This window comes from Podarcis erhardii, assembly GCF_964252035.2.
Source record: "Podarcis erhardii genome assembly, chromosome: 6".
NCBI lineage: Eukaryota > Metazoa > Chordata > Lepidosauria > Squamata > Lacertidae > Podarcis > Podarcis erhardii.
Window position 1 is genome coordinate 62490593 of NC_138510.1, and position 18865 is coordinate 62509457.

The following is an 18865-nucleotide window of genomic DNA, read 5'->3' on the forward strand; positions in this document are numbered from 1 at the left end:
TTATAGTAACTTGGATATAGAGACCCGTAATATAAATTCACTTGAGTTATACCAAGAGTGATCTGTATTGTTACCACTTATCAATTATTTGTTTGCTTAATTATGTTGCTTAATAATGAAGTACTCAATATGGAAACTAATCTGTATTTCTGCAATACATAATATTTCTAGAACACCTAGGCATGCTCATGTAAAACAAAGATTAAATATGTGAAAGGATGCATATTAATTCTTTCACAAAAAAGGAAATTATGAAAAGTCCTTCTTACTTAGCTTTCTGGTTTTGCTCACTTCGCTTTTCAAGTTACCAGCAGTCTCTGAAACACCGATAATATTTTCAAGCTCTCTGGTGCCCTCTAAAGCCTGGAAAAAAAAAATTAAAAAAGCTAAATCTTAATGAATGCCGAATCTTCTAACAAAACAGAACTCTTAAAACCTCCCACTCTTTCTGCATCATTAGTTTAAATGGCTGAAAAAAATTCTATATTACTAACATTTGATATTAGAAATGGAATGCTTCTGTATGCACAGCACGATCAACAGGTGTGAAGTTGGAAGCCTTGTCGCATCCCCACAATCTGAGCACATTATCGCTGAAGGACACCAGCAGGCTGCCACTTTGCCTTTTCAGACTGTTTGCTTGCCTGAATCCTGGTCAGTTCCCCTAGTTTACCCCAACCACTCTGTATCCGGCCATGCCTTTCAATCAAAGGAAGTGTTGCCCTGACTTTGGCTTCTAGCCTGGACCACAGAATCCATCCCAGTCTACCACCTCTGCTTTCTTTTCAGCCCTTAGGACATGACCCCACCAGGATTCAGGTACAGAGTGGCGGGCAAAACAGGTGCCCTTAGGATACTCATAGGTGTGACCTCATGGGGCAAATAGCAGCTGAAGAGGGGCAGTTTAAACCAGGAAACAGATATAAGGGAAAGTGTTAACACGCTTTAAAAAAAAAAAAAAAAACTGTGGGAGATGCATGATCAAACTCCAGAATCACACCTAGTTTTATCCTCACAGTGGAATCAGAAAACCAACTATCTTGCTGGGTACGGGGTGGAGACTGACCTGAGAGAACAACAGTAGCTAATAAAAATATAGGCATTGTCAGATGTGGGCAAACTTTTTGGCCCAGTAGGCCAATTAGTTACCTGTCCCGAGGGCTAACTTCCACCCACGTGTCAAAGTCTCTTGCATAACACTTTCCAAGTGCCCATCTGCCAGGTGGTTGTCGGATGCCTGGGGACTGCAGCGCAAGGGCTTTCTGCAGAGATAAGCTGCACAATCATGTTGTCAGCTGCACAGATGATCCAGCTGCATCTCTACCTGCCCCGCACATGATGTCACATATGAAAAGTAGGCTAGGGAAAACAGCCTTGAAAGCCAAATTTGATTGGTGGACCAGAAGTTTCCCATCCCTGCTCTATAATGAAGATTGCAACAGTTGAGAAAAAGAAAGAAAGAAAAAGAAAAAGAAAAAGAAAAAGAAAAAGAAAAAGAAAAAGAAAAAGAATGAATGAATCAAGGATCAAGATGGGGGAGAACAGACCTGTAAATTGGTTAGGTTTTGTCTGATTTTCATAAATCTGGCCACAGAATCTTCAACTTCAGACTGCAGTATTAATAGTCTTAAAGAAAGAGGGAAACAAGGTATTATTTAAATTGATGGCATAATTTCTGAAACAAGAACAAAAATGAATAAAAACCAAGTAACAGTGATATAGCTTTGCCGGCAACATCCCTCCCCAGGCTGTGAAATACTGTAACTTGTTGGTATATAACAGGTAAATAGAATCATAGAATCATAGAATCATAGAGTTGGAAGAGACCACAAGGGCCATCGAGTCCAACCCCCTGCCAAGCAGGAAACACCATCAGAGCACTCCTGACATATGGTTGTCAAGCCTCTGCTTAAAGACCTCCAAAGGAGACTCCACCACACTCCTTGGCAGCAAATTCCACTGTCAAACAGCTCTTACTGTCAGGAAGTTCTTCCTAATGTTTAGGTGGAATCTTCTTTCTTGTAGTTTGGAACCATTGCTCCGTGTCCGCTTCTCTGGAGCAGCAGAAAACAACCTTTCTCCCTCCTCTATGTGACATCCTTTTATATATTTGAACATGGCTATCATATCACCCCTTAACCTCCTCTTCTCCAGGCTAAACATGCCCAGCTCCCTTAGCCGTTCCTCAAGTCAAGCCGTTCCTCAAATAAGTCTAGGGTTTATCGTACATCAACCACTAGCGAAATGCACACATTTCTAGCATGTCTAATTATACTAATTTCCCATCATTATCTTACCTCCTCCCTAAACTCCAGCACAGAGAGTCAGTTGCACCCACTTCCCATGGATAGTGCAAAGAAACCCATCAATATTCCTGCACAAGATTCCAGCCCAGCCCAGTCCTACACATGGGACTCTTTAGGACAGGGTTTCCCAAACCTAGGCCTTTGGACTACAACTCCCATCATCTCTAGCTAGCAGTACCAGTGGTCAAGGATGATGGGGATTGTAGTCCAAAAATGGCTGGAGCACAAGTTTCGGAAGCCTTGCTTTAGGAGACAGTAAAAAGCAGATCATGAATGGAAGGGGAGGAGAGAAGTAGAAAAACCAGTAGGATCATCCAAAAAGGCTAGAGAGTGCACCAGAAGCACAAGATTGCATGAATAAATAAAGCAAAAGGATGTAACTTTTTCTCTTATGTAACTTTTTCTCTTATAGAACAGATCTTAATTGGAGTGACATAAGCCTGAAACAACTGAAGCAGTGCCATGGTACCAGGCACTTCATTGAATAGACAGACAAACTGTATAGAATAAATTCTGGGAAAACTGGCTGCCATTTCTAAAATACTGTCAGGAAAATAATTACCTCCCACAAAAACAAATTCAAGTAGGTTTTGATTTTTTTTTTTAGAAGAATTTTTGTGATTTTATGTTAATCTGCATTTACAGGCTCATCACAGCTATCTGCCAATCACCCATTCCCACCACCCTTCTGAGTAATACCCCTCCCCACCTTCTCACTATATAGAAGGGTCTGGAAACTTCTGTTTCAGTGTATCTGAAGAAGTGTGCATGCACACGAAAGCTCATACCAAGAACTGACTTAGTTGGTCTTTAAGGTGCTACTGGAAGGAATTTGTTTTGCATTTACCTGTGTAACGTTGTGATAGAAAACAAACATTTCTTAAGGTTTTTTAAAACTCAGTTTTGTTGATAATTAATAATTGCAAAAGGACTAAATAAAAAATACTCCCCAATATTGCTACAGCAGAAACAGCTTTCCCAGAGGCTCTGTTGCAATTAAATTTGTGCCTCTCCATGCTTAGTTTAAACTATAGAATTAGGTAACAGTACTTTTCATAATCTTCCATTTCAGGATGCCCCCTTCTGGGTGATCTGATTAGCAAGTTACTACGTTTCTCTCTGTTTCCTAGGAATAAGACAATCAAGAAATAAGAATTAACACACTATAACCATCCTGTAGTTGAAGACAAAAATCAAAATAGTATAAAGATTTACCATCTTCTGCACAAAAGATAAACATTAACTATTTTCTCTATTCCCACCCACTTTTCATTACAAATGCACTTTAACTTGACATTTAATTAATTACAGCTTTTCCATTATAAACATCTTATGTTAGAAAGGAAAGCTACAAATACAAAAATAGAAATGGTAAAGTTAATACTACGACTACTACTAACAGATTTAAGAGGTTAAAAAATTCCCAACATTCATTTCACTCCATAGCAATGTAAGATTGTTGGCAAATGCAATATATTATGTATTATTAATTTGGATGCTAGGTATATGAAAATATATGAAAGAACATGCTCAATAGCCACTATAATTTCCATTTGAAATGATTTCTTTACTAACCAAAGTTATATAGCTGCCCCATAAGATCAAACTCACAAAAGACATAGAACAATTGAAAACACTACTCTGAAGGATCCTATGTAGTAACATGAGAATGGTGCAAGGGACTGCAAGAGAAAAGAGTGAGGAGCAGAAAATGCCATCCTTGCCCAATATGCTAGTGGGGGCCTGCAATAGATCCCAGCGCTCCCTGCAAACAGAATGAGCCCTTCCATTTGCAGAGGGTTAGTTGCTATGCAGTGCAATTTGCCTTAATATTGTTCTCTGTACATATCAATGTTCAACAAGACTATATATATATATGAATGAGATTTAACTGGATTTTGTATTCGATCTCATTGCGAAGGCTCAAGGATAGAGGACAGACCAAAACAAAGAGTGTAAATGAAAAAGCCCTTAGGGATATGGGGATATATGTGCGTGTATATATATGTGTTTCAGGTCAAAATACATTTAGTGTAATAACAAGTGCAACTTGTATAATTGCACTTATACATCTATCAACAATAAAGTAGTGTTAACACTGTTGCAAGATAAAAAGAAAACATTAAATATATAGGAGACAACTCAGAATTCTACGTCCTTACCACCATTTTGTAGCTTGGTGAAACTAGAAAAGGAAAGCTATTCCTACTTTACTGAATAATTATCCATCTAAATGTCAGCTGCGGACACGTGATCTCTCTTTTTATGTGCAAAAGGACTGTTCCCTTATGCCCATATTTAATTACAATATGGAAATATAGCACACACTCACCTTTGCCTTTGACATCCCGGCACACAGGCGTTTTACTCCTTCAGGCATTTCCCCCTTTTTTTTGTCAGAAATGGCATGTGAAAAAAATCCAACAGATTTTTTTTCCTGTGTCACTTTCTCCCTCCCTCCTTCCCTCCTTCTCTCACACACAAACACAGAATCACATATGAACAGCGAAAGCAAAACTCATATAATATCATCAATAAAAGATTGGCTTGGGAAGTGGGGAGATAACAGCATTTGGAGTTTTCAAGTTGTATGTACACTTCACTGCTTTAAAATGTCAGTCAGTTTTCAGTTAACAGGGCAGAATCAGCAGAGCAAAGATGTGCTTTCACAAATGGTCATATTGTGTTTTTTCTCCTACAAGCAACTGGCTGCTTTGTGTAAAATGGCTGCATTTTGCAAAACAGCCTGTGATATGCAATCAAATACAGATAGCGTCTCACTAAAAGTATCTAGATCAAGTAATATGGATTCCTAAACCAGGTCCTCTGCTTCCTCTTCTTCACCTCAACAGTAACTCCTTTCTTGTATTATTCTGTGAAATTAAATCACAATGCATTTCTCATCTCATGCTAAAACAACAACACCCAAATTATTTGAGGGCAGGAGCAACACTTTAGTATACCTAGAAGACTGTTAGGTTTTCAAGTACTGGCAAAATGTGTTTGGTTCCGAAGGACAGGAAGCAGAGAGTAAGGCTAAATGGACACTTCTCCCAGCAAAGGGATATAAAGTTAATCTGTGGAATTAACTAGCGCAAGTAGTAACACCCACCAACTTCAAAAAAGGTTCCAAAACAGATGGAAGATAAGGTTATCAATGGCTATATACTGCCTCCATGATCCCAGGCCCCATGCCTCTTAATACCAGTTGCTGGAAAACAACAATGCAAATCAGATATTGTCCTGCTTTTGGCATATGGTTGGTCACTGAGGAAAAAGGATGCTGGACAAAACAGGCCACTGGTCTGATCCACTAGGGCTCTTCTTATTTTCTTATGAGATAAGCGTTTTGATTTTTTTAAAATTATGCCTTGTTGAACACCAAGATGCATGGAGAACAATATTAAGGCAAATTGCACTCGATAGCCACTAGCCATCTGCAAATGGAAGGATGCCTTCTGTTGACAGAGAGAGGCGGGATCCAGTAAAGATTCCCAAGTGGAGGATCCTTCAGGGCAGATTTTCCACAAACAAAAGTGGAGGGGAGAAGAGGGAACCATACTATTCCCCTTCTGCTTGTAGAAGTGCTTCATTAGTGGAACGGATGCTCCCACCAATGATGACTTAGTTGAGATATAAACCTTTGTGCTACCATGTTCTGCAAATGTTCACTGTAAAGAACTTGCATAAGCCTGAAAAAGATTATGCATGTATGATGATGTAGACTGACGGTAAAAGGTTAGAAGATTTGCACAAGATCAGACACACAGAGAAATTAATGCAGGGTTCAGCATTATTAAAATATGATTAGCCATCATTACATGGCTCAGTGTTAGAGCATATAATTTGAATGCAGAAGGTCCCAGGTTCAATCCTCACCATTTCTTATCAGGGCTGGGTGGGATCCCTGCCTGAAACCTTGGAGATCTGTTGCCAGTCAGTGTAGTCACCACTGAGCTAGGGGGACCGACGGTCACCCTATACACAAGGCAGCACCCTCAGTTCCATTGTACAGGGCAGGACCTTTACTTTCCCCAGTACAGATGCCAAACCTGTTAAATGTTATCATAGCAAGTTTCAAAGGGCAGGGAACTAGTAACAGCACAAACTTGCTGGATTAACAAACTCTGCCCACTCTACACAGTGAGAAATTTGGTTCCATTAAATTCAATGCCTGATTCCAGTTGTGTAGCTGGGGGGGGGGGTGTCGCACTGGGCCAGTACGTTTCCAAGCACAATTCAAAGTGTCGGTGCTGACCTTTAAAGCCCTAAACGGCCTCGGTCCAGTATACCTAAAGGAGCGTCTCCACCCCATCGTTCAATGTGGACACTGATATCCAGCGCTGAGGGCCTTCTGGCGGTTCCCTCACTGCGAGAAGTGAAGGAACCAGGCAGAGGGCCTTCTCAGTAGTGGCACCCGCCCTGTGGAACGCCTTCCCATCAGATGTTAAAGAAATAAACAACTTTCTGACGTTTAGAAGGCATCTGAAGGCAGCCCTGCTTAGGGAAGTTTTTAATGACTGATGTTTTAAGGTATTTTTAATCATTTGTTGGAAGCCGCCCAGAGTGGCTGGGGAAACCCAGCCAGATGGGCGGAGTATAAATAATAAATTATAATAATTATTATTATATGGGCAGCACTTACCTTGGGGGCGGCATGCCAGAGCCCAAGATGACGCCCAAGTCCAGGTGCCCCAGAGCACAGTGTGATGCTCCCCAAAGCACCGAAGCCCAGGGCTGTGCTCACAGGGTGTTGACTGCTGCATTTCCCCCAGCCGCCAGAGGGCGGCTGAGAAGAACGCAACTGGCATGCGCTGGTCCCGCGAGCAGCACTGAGTCCGCAGCGCGCCTGAGCCATTGTGTCTCTACTGGGAGTGGCTCGGGCACCTGCAGGCACTATGTCGTCCAAAAAAGCAGTGTGGGGCCAGCCTCTGCCCCCCACCTGCCCCTCAGCCGACCTCCAGCTGGGGGGGAGGCAGCGGGCAGACTCTGTGCAGGCTCTGCGCTGCTTGAAAAAGCAACACAGGCCCACAGGGCGCCCAAATGGAACACGGCAGCTCAGGAACTGGGACTCTGGCAGCATGCCCTGTCCTGCCAACAGCTTGCCATGCCCCCTATGCGCAGAACGCACATGCTGCCCCAGGCGCCCAAGCGGCTAGCTATGCCACTGCTTGATTCTCCTCAGCAAGCAAAAGTAAGCAAAACTAGTCAGAGGAGAATTGTTGAAGAGGTTTGTGAAGGCTGCAGAAAAGTTGGACTTTACCATAAAGATCCAAATTCATATTCGTGGGTGGGTGGGTGGAAGGAATCAGAATTACCGAGCAAGACATAAATTACTAAATCAAGAATTTGACTTGGTCAATAACCAGAAAAATTCTGCAGTAAGTAGGAGAGAATGTTCAACTAACCATTTGATAGACCATTTCCATGCTCTTGTACATTATTGCTCCTGGGAGTTGAAAAAGGACTGATTGGGCACGTTCCTGTTGTTGGTGAATAAGACTTGAGATTCTTCTTGCTCCTTGGCAATGGTGTTGCAGACACCTAAAGAATAATAAATAATGGTAACAAAACAACCTGTACAGGATTATTATGCAGTGTAAAGCACATTCATATTTTCCTTTTCAACCTTCACAATATCCAATTCTGCCTTTATATTTCTAGTCAAGGCAGGCTATAGAATTCTCCTATAACAGACGTGGGGAATTATGCCTCTCTTGCTGCATTTTTAGGTATCCCACACACTTTAACACTTCAAAGCTCAAGTTCCTAGAACAAACTATGTTTCTAGTCCTTGTGCTGGTAACATGAGTCTCACGTTTAGTCCTTTATGCAAACAAAAAAGAATCAAATGATTTTCAAGCCCACCCATCTATTCCAAGGGACTAACACAAGATGTTAACTTTTTGTTTAACAATTCCTGATGAAGGAAAATAGCTACAACACTTAGGGCCATCTATCACATTAGTGGAAAGAACAATCAAATTAAATGAGCAAACTACCTCTCATGTTCCAACTGAAATGGTCTTTTAGAAAGGTGACTCTGAAAGGTGAAGCTATATAAATAGCACAAAACTTGCCTTATAGCAGGGATGAGAGAACTATGGCCTTCCAGATGTTGCTGAACTCCAACTCCCATCAGCCTAAGTGCAAATGGCCAATGGTCAATAATTAAATAAGTTGTGATCCAAGAACATCTGGAAGACCACAGGTTCCCCATCCTTGCCCTACAGTAAAACACTGTTGCTCCTTAATACTCCGGAACTATGACTGTAAATGCTCGGCGATTCCAAATTTTGAGAGCGGGTGGCGCTGTGGTCTAAACCACCGAGTCTCTTGGGCTTGCTGATCAGAAGGTTGCTGGTTTGAATCCACGTGGCGGGGTGAGCTCCTGTTGCTCTGTCCCAGCTTCTGCCAACCTAGCAGTTCGAAAGCATGCCAGTGCAAGTAGGTAAATAGGTACCGCTGCGGCGGAAAGGTAAACAGTGTTTCCGTGTGCTCTGGCTTCCATCACAGTGTTCTGTTGAGCCAGAAGCAGTTTAATAATGCTGGCCACATGACCCAGAAAGTTGTCTGTGGACAAACGCCAGCTCCCTCGGCCTGAAGCAAGATGAGTGCCGCACTTCATAGTCACCTTTGACTGAACTTAACCATCCAAGGCTCCTTGACCTTTACATGTTTTGTATAAATACTAGGTTTGGTGTGAAAATATTAGTGGATTAGCCTACCAATCCTCAACTTATGACACAGCAGCCTCGTATTTAAACCACTAGCCTAGAAGTAATAGGCAGGAAGAAACTGCATGTAGACAAGTGAGCAGGCTGGTGAAAAAAGGATGAAGAGCTTCATCACTCCCTCTGCACTGAGCACAGATGCCAAGTGGACTGCCAGAGAAGGAAATCCCCTCTTTCATGACTAGTACAGGGCTACTGCAAGAAGGGAAGAGCTTGCCTTCCTTCCTCTGCCAACCCCCAGCAGACTAATAAACTTTTTCCTTTTTTTTCTTTTTTTCTGCAAACTAGTGACTTCTGTGGTCTCATTTATAAGGCTGCAATATAGCCATATTCTGCTGAATTGCTTGTGGCCTATTTGGGTGACTCCATAGATGTAGGCCTAATGTAAACATCACCCATGCAGTGGATCCTACGTCACATCAGCAAAATCTGAATGAAAGAATCACTTGGGAACTAGCCACTTTAAGCCCCATGAGTCACCAGAGGGGTGCAGCATTGGCATGGCTCTTCCCAAATGACCCACTCATCAGAAGAATCCCTGCCAACAGTATGGCATGAGATGCAGAAAATGTGCTGCACCTGGAGTAAGTTAAAAATATATATTTAAGTATTTTGCAGACTGATAGATTGGTGTTATTTATAACCCGATTCTAAAACAAATCTTCCAAAGCAAACTTGAGTTAAAAGAAATATACTATTAGCAACAAGACAGTCAGGTAAAACACTAAAAATACACCGATCAGACAGCTGTAAAATCACAAGTTCAGGTATACTGGAGTACTGTTTGTGCAGGACTATGGAGTTGGAGTACCTGGGAGCCTTACCATGGAAGCTTGCCTGAAGCCATCTTTGGGCTCTTTTCAACATCAGGTATTTATGTAGTGTGGACCCTTCAATTTTAAGCCTGTGTCTTCATTTGGTGTGTGTGTGTGTGTGGGTGTGTGGGTGTGTGTGGGTGTGTGTGTGTGTAGTGAGTTTTGATTTTGTAATATTTTTTACTTTATGGTTTTATGTTGTATTTAAATTGTTGTTTGGGATTTTACTTATTTATTGTAACCCAGCCCAAGAAGTTTATTGTTATGTGGCAGCATACAGATGCCATAAGTAAATAAACCAAAGGAATAATTAAGGTGTAATCCTACACTCATTTGCTTGGAAGGAGACCTCATTGAACCAAGTAGGACTGTCTTCTGAGTAAACACGCAGAGTTAGGAAAAGTAAAGAGTGACAATTAAAAACATTTCTTAGTGCAGGAAGGACTAACGTATGGCTCTCTAGATGTTATTGGCTTCCAACTCCCTTCACTTCTGACCCCTGGCTATGCTGACTGGGGCTTATGGGAGTTGTAGTCCAACAACATCTGGAGAGCTGCAGAATAGCCACCTTTGTTTCAATTGGAAATGACTGATAGTAAACTCCTATGCGTGTTTCTGATACATATAATAAACCATTTTCTCCCTTTCCTCTTTCCTTTTCCCTTTTCACATAACTATTTCAATTATCTTAAAACTCTGGTTAAGGATACAACATTTATACTAGCAATAATAATAATTCTGCTTCATAGACAGCTTTAGAAATGAATTCCATCACTGAATTTTGGAAAACCTGAAACCTCAAGCTTTCAATGAAGAAATTTTGACACTAGAAACTTCCTAAATAGTTAATCTCAACACAGACATTTTCCCCCTTTTAATTTCCATTTCAGAAGGAAAAATAGCTTTAGGGTGGAACAGAATCATTTCAAGCTGGACTGCTCGCCTCCAAAAATGCTACTCCAACCAAGGAAGCAGATGCAAAATTACAGTCACAGCTGTATTCAGAGCACAACAAGGTGGGTAATGGAAAACTAAATTGCTAATTAAATTGCTAATGATTTTTGTTAGTGCCCCTGCTGTATTTTGTCACCTTTGTTTAAATACAAAAAGTATACAGAAGATTTTTAACACTGCCAAGTTTCCAATTTTGCTAAGTACCACTGAGACCTCTGAAGACTACCATCTATAAAGAAACTGTTGGTATGTAGAAACAAAACAGGAGGCTCATTTTATTTACCAAACATTTAGGTATACATTTCCCCCCACCAATTTTGCCTCCTTAAAGGCTACCTGCCCAATGAACTCCTCTGCATTATTGTTCATAGCAACGCCCACAGTTGGTATTGGAAGATAATAAACTGGCATATGTCGTGACATGATGGCACTGGAAAAACGGAATGGCCACATTTTATCAGGGAGAGAGATGGGGTGGGGGTGGGGGACAGCAACAGTACAATTTTATTTTTATTGTGATAACTGTAGGGGAAATTTATTGCAGTGTTAGTACTTTATCGTTTCATTATGTTAGATTAGCTGAGAGAGGTAATTATATTCTCAACATAAAAATGTCTTTAATGTTTTCATTTCAATTTTGCAGTTTATAATATGCAGATTACGGCATTATCATAATCCCATATTGTTATATGTACAGAGAGATGGCACTGCATTTTTTTCACAAATTACGGAACTAATTTCTAATAAATGATTTCACAAAGGTCCCTAACTCATTTGAGAGAGGCGTGTACATAATAAAAAACAACCACTGCAGTCTCCTCAGTTATAGCCAATTGCTTCATGTAGGCAAAGTCCGAATATTATATAAGAATAGTTTTTCTCCCAAAGACGTCTGGCAGTCAATTCTTTTCCATATTCAGGAATGCTTTACTGCAGATTGCCAAGTAATTTATGATAGTCTCACTGAACTGCTGATCATTTATGTATATCCTAGAAAATAATTTAATCGTAGTGGGCGCCACACACACACACACACACACTTACTTTTCCCATGGCAAGGCTTTCCAACTTCAGAGCTTTCTTAGCACTAGAAAAGAAAGGGGGGGAGCAAGTTTTATCATATTTCAAAAGCAAAGTTTATATTGATAACCTTATCAGTGGTTATCAGACCACATATAGCATTTTTTACACTAGTAAAACTAACCTCATACATGGCATATAGTTTCTGAATACGCTTTGAAAATTTGATCCTATCCTGATTGCCCCCCCCCAACCTGTCCACTATCCCAATGTCACACTACCAAAAAATAACAACAAAAAAACAATTGCTTTTTATATAAAACTGATAAAGAATGAGATTATACGGACGTGCATAACAACTTACCTTCTGTGTAGGTGTTGCAATTATTTTGCTGTTCACAGAAATAATGTACTAGGCATTTAACCACCAGTACATTCAAGGTGAAAAAAGTAGTTCTTCTCATCATTTTAGCTCTTAACATGATTCAATGCTACTAGACTTTGACTTAACTAGGGAACAGATGCTCTATGTCTTTACAGGTCCCTAAACCATACGAAACTATTTTCTCGTGTTCTTCACTATACTGATTCAGGAACACGCCAAGCTTTCTCTGTAAAATCTGTTCTGCTGAACTGGATGCCCAGCTGTTAATGGCAACACTAGGAATGGAAAGCTGAATATTTATAATACTTTACATCGTACAGCTGTCTTCTAAAGAGCAGTCATCAAAATTTTATTGAATGCAGACTAAATACTCAAAGGAAGGAAAGGTCAACATAAATTAAGACTATTTTTTCCCAGAGACAACTCCAACTTTTAAAGTACATTCTTAAATCTTAAACAACAGTTAAAGGCCTTTTTACATAAAGCAACTAAAAACCCTTAAAATCATCCAATAAAAGCTTCAGAAGATTATTTTAGATTAAACAAGGTTTGCAGAAACATTTCATTTCAGAATAGAAAGGCGCAGGCACCATATTAGGAATAGGGCATTTTGATTTAGTAACCAAGATCTCAATGCTAAAAATGCTCATAAGGTTTAACAAAGCCCAGATTCTGCAAGCATAAATGGCTCGGCATTCCAGCAGGGCCACAGTCTGAAATGATTTCACTCAAAGCATTTTTGTAACCTTGTCATTCTTCAAGGTGAACCATAGAAAGAAAGTTTAAAAGCATATTTGAAACATGACTGTACTATGCTAGTTCCAGTTTAACATCTTATGTTGAAAATAGATCACTGAAAAACATTTTTGTCTTAAAAAGCAGACTAACTATACTGTGCAAGATTTACATTTTTTTATATTAAAAAGCCATCCACATTCTTGCCAAAGGACAGTCAAAGCTGAAACAGTTTGACAAAAATTCTTAACATCATGTTTCTTTTTAAATATAGTGCCTCATATTGCTTAAGGAATGTAGACTCCATTACATCTTCCAACCCAGTGGCAGCAGAGAAACATTTTATACGCTAATACATTCACTCTGCAAAGGTGCTCTAGGGGACCATGTATTTGCATGCTATACTAAGGCATGCTATGATGGAAGTTTTTATGACGGACTTCAGAGGAAGCTGGAAGCCAAAGTACAGCTGAATCTGGACTCAAGGTAGCTTTATGATTAGGATAAATGAAAAACTACATGAAAATCACATTAAATTATAGCAACCTGGAAAAAAAAGGCTTGACAAAAAAAAGTGGCAGAATGGTCAAGCACTATGCTATTTAAAATCTTCCAGTGACTTTGGCTGGTAGTAGTTATAGGCCTGGTTTGGACGTCACACAATGCATGGGCTCCTGGAGAGGAGATTAAAGCCATTTTACTGCTGTGCCATGCTGGGCTAAACCATGGAGATTAACCAAATTTGTCCTGTGGTTTATAGCTTAGGGTTTGTCTGGGAAAGCTGAACCACAAGCTTGGGTTGGACAACCTGCAAGTAAAACAGTGACTTTGCACAGCAGCTAAACAATGGGGGGTGGGGGTGGGCAATGCAGCAGGAACTCAGCAAAAAGTATGGGGACAAAACTAGAATTAGTAGGACGGCGTTTCCGTGTGCTGCTCTGGTTCGCCATGCTGGCCACAAAGCGAGATGAGCGCCGCAACCCCAGAGTCGGCCACGACTGGACCTAATGGTCAGGGGTCCCTTTACCTTTACCTTTTACCTGCCATTAGCTCTGGCTCCACCTACTGGTGGCCTCCTTCCCTTCCATCCTACAAGTCCAAACAGGCACCAACTACCACTGTGCCCAACATAAATGCTTGCCTCCCCAATGCACTAACAGTAACAGAGGCAGGTAGGAGCACTAGTGCCAATTTAAAGGGCAGGAAATTCATTCAAGGCTCCACTATGAAAAAAGTCGCATTAGAATAATTTGTTTATTTCACATCACTGTTTATGTCTCATAGGATATCAGTATCAGAAAATAAATTATATTTAAGATGGATTAGTCTGTCATTCAAACTAGACTGCCACAGTTGAACAAAGGAAATGCATGAAAATGTGAATTCTATTTATCATTGACTCTGGGTTGGACAGAGACTAACAATGCAGTCCTATGCATATCTAGGCATGAATCAGTCCTATTGAGTTCAATGAGATGTATTCCCAAGTAAACACAGTATATGTATAGGACTGCATACAAAGTTACAGTGGTACCTCGGGTTAAGTACTTAATTCGTTCCGGAGGTCCGTTCTTAACCTGAAACTGTTCTTAACCTGAATCACCACTTTAGCTAATGGGGCCTCCTGCTGCCGCCACGCCGCCGGAGCACAATTTCTGTTCTCATCCTGAAGCAAAGTTCTTAACCTGAAGCACTATTTCTGGGTTAGTGGAGTCTGTAACCTGAAGTATATGTAACCTGAAGCATATGTAACCTGAAGGGTATGTAACCCGAGGTACCACTGTAGTTTAACTTAGGAGTCCAGGAAGAGCAAGAGCTAAATGCTTCTGTTTACCAGTTCCATGGAATGGTATGGCAGATGGACGCTTTGGGGAAATGTCTTCGTCCTTCCATCCCATCTATCCATTCATAAGTTATAGTTGGTTATGCTCACTATTTGACAATGTACTTAAAGGAGGTAACTAATGAGTGGCAGAGCAATCCTAAGTGGGCTCAAAGAAGAGTTGGGTGCAATATCCACCACTGGATCCTAAGTCCTGCCACCTCAGCACACACCAACCAGGGACTAAGGTGGAGGGCATTTTTCTCCTTTCACGATATACTAGTTGCAGACTCATGTGGCTGAAGGACCCAGGTCCACGGGGCTTTGGATTTGGTGCTTGCCCTTGTAATGCCTCATTTTTAGGCTTAACACTATCCACCTGCCTGGGTGCAACTGGGGTCTCCACCATGGCAGAGATCATCTGCACTGGCAGCACTCCTCTCTGCTGGTAGAGGCCAGCAGTGTGACACCAGGCCACGATCCCAACTCCTTCCAGCCATCAGCATCAGGGAATTGATTAGGAGTGTGCCCTGCGATAGCTTATTCATTACTCACAGCAACACTAGTTGTCTTCCATACACTTCTTCTCAGAACTTCCATAACCATGATATGCTACTTTAGATTTGGGATTGAACTATTGTAGGACTTGAGGAGAAGCCAGGCCCGTTATTCTTCTCTCCAGCACTATTTTCAATGACAGAGGAAACCAGCAAACCCCACCCCACTTTGGAGATAGTCAGCAGTGTTCTGAGAAGCCTATGCTATACCCTGAAGAGGTTATGACTAACTCTTCTATCAGCAGTCATCTCCACAATTGTACTCAAAAGACAGCATGCCTTAAACGTCTATTGACCCCTCCATATGCACTACTCCACCAATTCCTATCATCTTAAGGTGGTCTGCTTGAGAGGAACATATGCAGCTGCCTTATTCTGATTCACTGGAGACAATAGAAGGGCAGATAATGAAGGTATACATTGCCACCCCAGCCCTCATAATCAGGAACAGGTAGAATGTAGCCTACCTCACACAAGATATGCACAAGTGTATCTGCCCAGTTAGAAACATAGAATTGTAGTGTTAGATGGGACCCTCAGGGTCATCTAGTCCAACCCCCTGCAATGCAGGAATCCTGCCCACAGCTGTCCCTGGGTGGGCCTGAACCACCAACCTTCTGGTTAACAGCCAGATGCACTGACCCATTGCGCCACAGGCTCCCCGAATTGTTCTGTCTGGCTATAAGCTTGTCAGAACAGGGACCTTTCTTTCTAGCTCTGTATGGAACGCCTGGTGCTACATGTATCAATAACAAACAAACAAACAAACAAAACTGTAATGTATGAGAGAAACACATTTATGTACTGCTTCAGTGAACACTAATATGCAACAAAATATTTGGAAAATGAATGGAACAGCAGGATTTTTATTACATACACTTTTAATTCTGTATCTTCAGAATTGTGTTTAATGTCTTGGGCAATGCTGCAGACCTAAACCCACTTAAGGATACGTCTCATTAAACTCAAAGCACAACCCTAAGCACATCTAGTCTGAAGTCAGTCAGACTGTATTCAATGGGGCTAACTCCCAGGAAAGTGAGATCAGGACTGTGTCCTTAGTGGGATTTTCAACTGAGCAAACATACTTAAAATGGCTTTGTGCCTGGAAAGCATATCTTTTCACCTATTCTGTAGCAAGCAATCCCACACACTGTAGGGTCTGACTAAGCTTTGTATTGGTAAGCAGAAAACACTCTACATATGCTCAGAGCAGGGGCCCTGCATCCTGTTTCACCACTTGAGGAGAAATGGGAAGTGATGCCTTGCCCTGCCACTGCTGTCACTCCCACCTACCTGCTCCTGTCATCGCCACCCGTTCTGCTGCGAGCTTTGTCACATCTGTCACTGATAGAGAAGTGGCACCACCATCGGCGCCAACTCTGGGCAAGATCTCGCCAATTTGGGGCGAGATGGACATGATCTTGCCCCCAATCGGCACCAATGGTGGCGACAGGGCACCAGGGTGTGTGTTCTACCACCTGAGGCAGTGGCTTCACCCTGCCTAATGACGGGGCTGGCTCTGGCTCGGATGCACATCTGCCATCCCTGTTTCTTCCTAAGGTTCCCTTCCATGGGTCCTATTTATTGAGCATGCACAATGAGATGGCAGTTTGTGGGGGCAGCAGTCACACCGCTTCATTCCCAACCTGTGCGTATCCCACCGTAAACAACCAGCAGCTGAAACCGCACAGCTTTTCACACCACAACGGTTCCTGCTTATATTTCGGTCCTGATTTTGATGTGCTCGGAGACATCAAAAGGGATATATATTACGGTAGCCTAATTGGAGAAGCACCACAAAAGAAACCGAAGCACTACTAACGTACTCCCACTGCGTCAAGAACTTGTTGGAATAGTAGACTAGGACCCGTGCAAGGAAGCCCTCAGCCTTGAATAATAAAATAATAATATATTACAGTGGTACCTCGGGTTAAGTACTTAATCCGCTCCGGAGGTCCATTCTTAACCTGAAACTGTTCTTAACCTGAAGCACCACTTTAGCTAATGGGGCCTCCAGCTGTCGCCGCGCCGCCAGAGCACGATTTCTGTTCTCATCCTGAAGCAAAATTCTTAACCCGAGGTACCATTTCTGGGTTAGCAGAGTCTGTAACCTGAAGAATATGTAACCTGAAGCGTGTGTAACCCGAGGTACCACTGTATTTATACCCTGGCCATAGCTGTCAACTTTTCCCTTTTCTTGCAAGGAATCCTATTCGGAATAAGAAAATTTCCCTTAAAATAAGGAAAACGTTGACAGCTATGTACCCCGCCCACTCTGGGCAGCTCCAAACAGAATAATAATAATAATAATAATAATAATAATAATAAGCGACAAAACACCAAACATTTAAAACTTCCCTAAACAGGTATACAAAAAACCTACATAGGGCTAAACTCTGGCTCTCTCCAGTTGAATTGAAATGCACATAAGGAAGGGAAGGGAGGTGTTGGGGGGGGGGGATGAAATGCCCCGTGGGCCCACCAGGTCCTGCCCGTCTATCCAGCTACCCCTCACCCCGCCCGCGACTCACGGCATGTCCGGCGCCCGACGCGCTTCTTCGCCTTCCCCGCCCTCGACGCCGAAACTGAGATTCCCGCCGTGCAGCTCTCAAAGCGCTCCGGGTAGAAACACGGCCAGTCTGCGTGGAAGAAGAAGGCGGGCCCTGGAAGCTCCGGGTCTCGGCCCGGCCTGGCAAAGGCAGACGCGGGTTACTAGGCGACGGCGACAAAGAAGGCAGGGCCGCAAAAAAACGCCCAAGGCCAGGTCGGACTTTCTTCTCATTTGCTTCTTGTCTCATCGTCCTTTATATTCTCTCTCTCTGCGCCCCCGCCTCACAACCTCCGCCCCTCTCATTAGCACCACGGTTATAACGGCTGTTCTCACAAGCGTGTCAAAGACTTGCAAAAGCGAAGGGGCTTCAAGTCACGGAATTCGGATTTAAGATCCGGGTTGGTCCAAATAAAGAGTCACGGTCAAGTAGTTTGCCGCTTTTGGGGGGTAAAATGGGAGTGCGTGCATTTTCTTATGTTCTCAGGTAAAATGTTATTTGGGGGGGGGGGGTAGCTGGGAAGCTATTCCTCTGCAGAGATGAGGAAAAGGCTTTTTCTGCTGGTGCCTAGATGCACTTATGCAGATCACAGCCCAAGCCCTGACTTCGACATTGGGTTTTGGAGCTCCATCTGGCCAAGTTTAAAGACCTGTTGTTGTTGTTGTTGTTGTCGTTATTATCAGGGCTTTCCCCCCCCCAGAGGGAACTCACAGGAACTCAGTTCCGGCGCCTCTCAGGTGAGCGCCATCGCTATCCTAAGAGAAGAAGAAGGGAAGTGTTCCTGGTGAGCTCCTGCACCTCTTTTTCTATTAAAAAAAATAGCACTAGTGATAATTAATTAATTAATTACATTTATGTACCGCCCCTCATCACAAGATATTAGGGCACTTCACATGACCCCCCCCCCCCCAAATAAAGTACCATAAAATGTTGTGACATCTTTTATTATGGTAGGAGTTGGTTCACTGGGGTTTGGTTACAGGTT

General features: G+C 42.2%; 2 protein-coding genes across 11 annotated transcripts in view; one reads left to right on the forward strand and one right to left on the reverse strand.

The window, feature by feature from the left end:
* Positions 1-18865, reverse strand: part of ITGB3BP (integrin subunit beta 3 binding protein) — a gene marked incomplete at its 5' end in the record, with an annotated part of 40206 nt that overhangs the window by 17299 nt on the left and 4042 nt on the right. The window contains 5 exon segments of the mRNA XM_081867272.1: positions 270-363; positions 1548-1626; positions 3357-3432; positions 7715-7850; positions 11854-11896. Of these exon segments, the coding sequence (XP_081723398.1) occupies positions 270-363; positions 1548-1626; positions 3357-3432; positions 7715-7850; positions 11854-11896 (428 nt within the window).
* Positions 17864-18865, forward strand: part of EFCAB7 (EF-hand calcium binding domain 7) — a 58554-nt gene continuing 57552 nt past the window's right edge. For all 10 annotated transcript variants that reach the window (XR_014157785.1, XR_014157786.1, XR_014157787.1 and 7 more), the window contains exon 1: positions 17864-18095. Coding sequence is in view for 2 of the 10 variants with exons in the window: in XM_081867185.1 (XP_081723311.1) it covers positions 17866-18095 (230 nt within the window). In the remaining 8 variants the exon portion in view is untranslated. The remainder of the gene's footprint in view (positions 18096-18865) is intronic.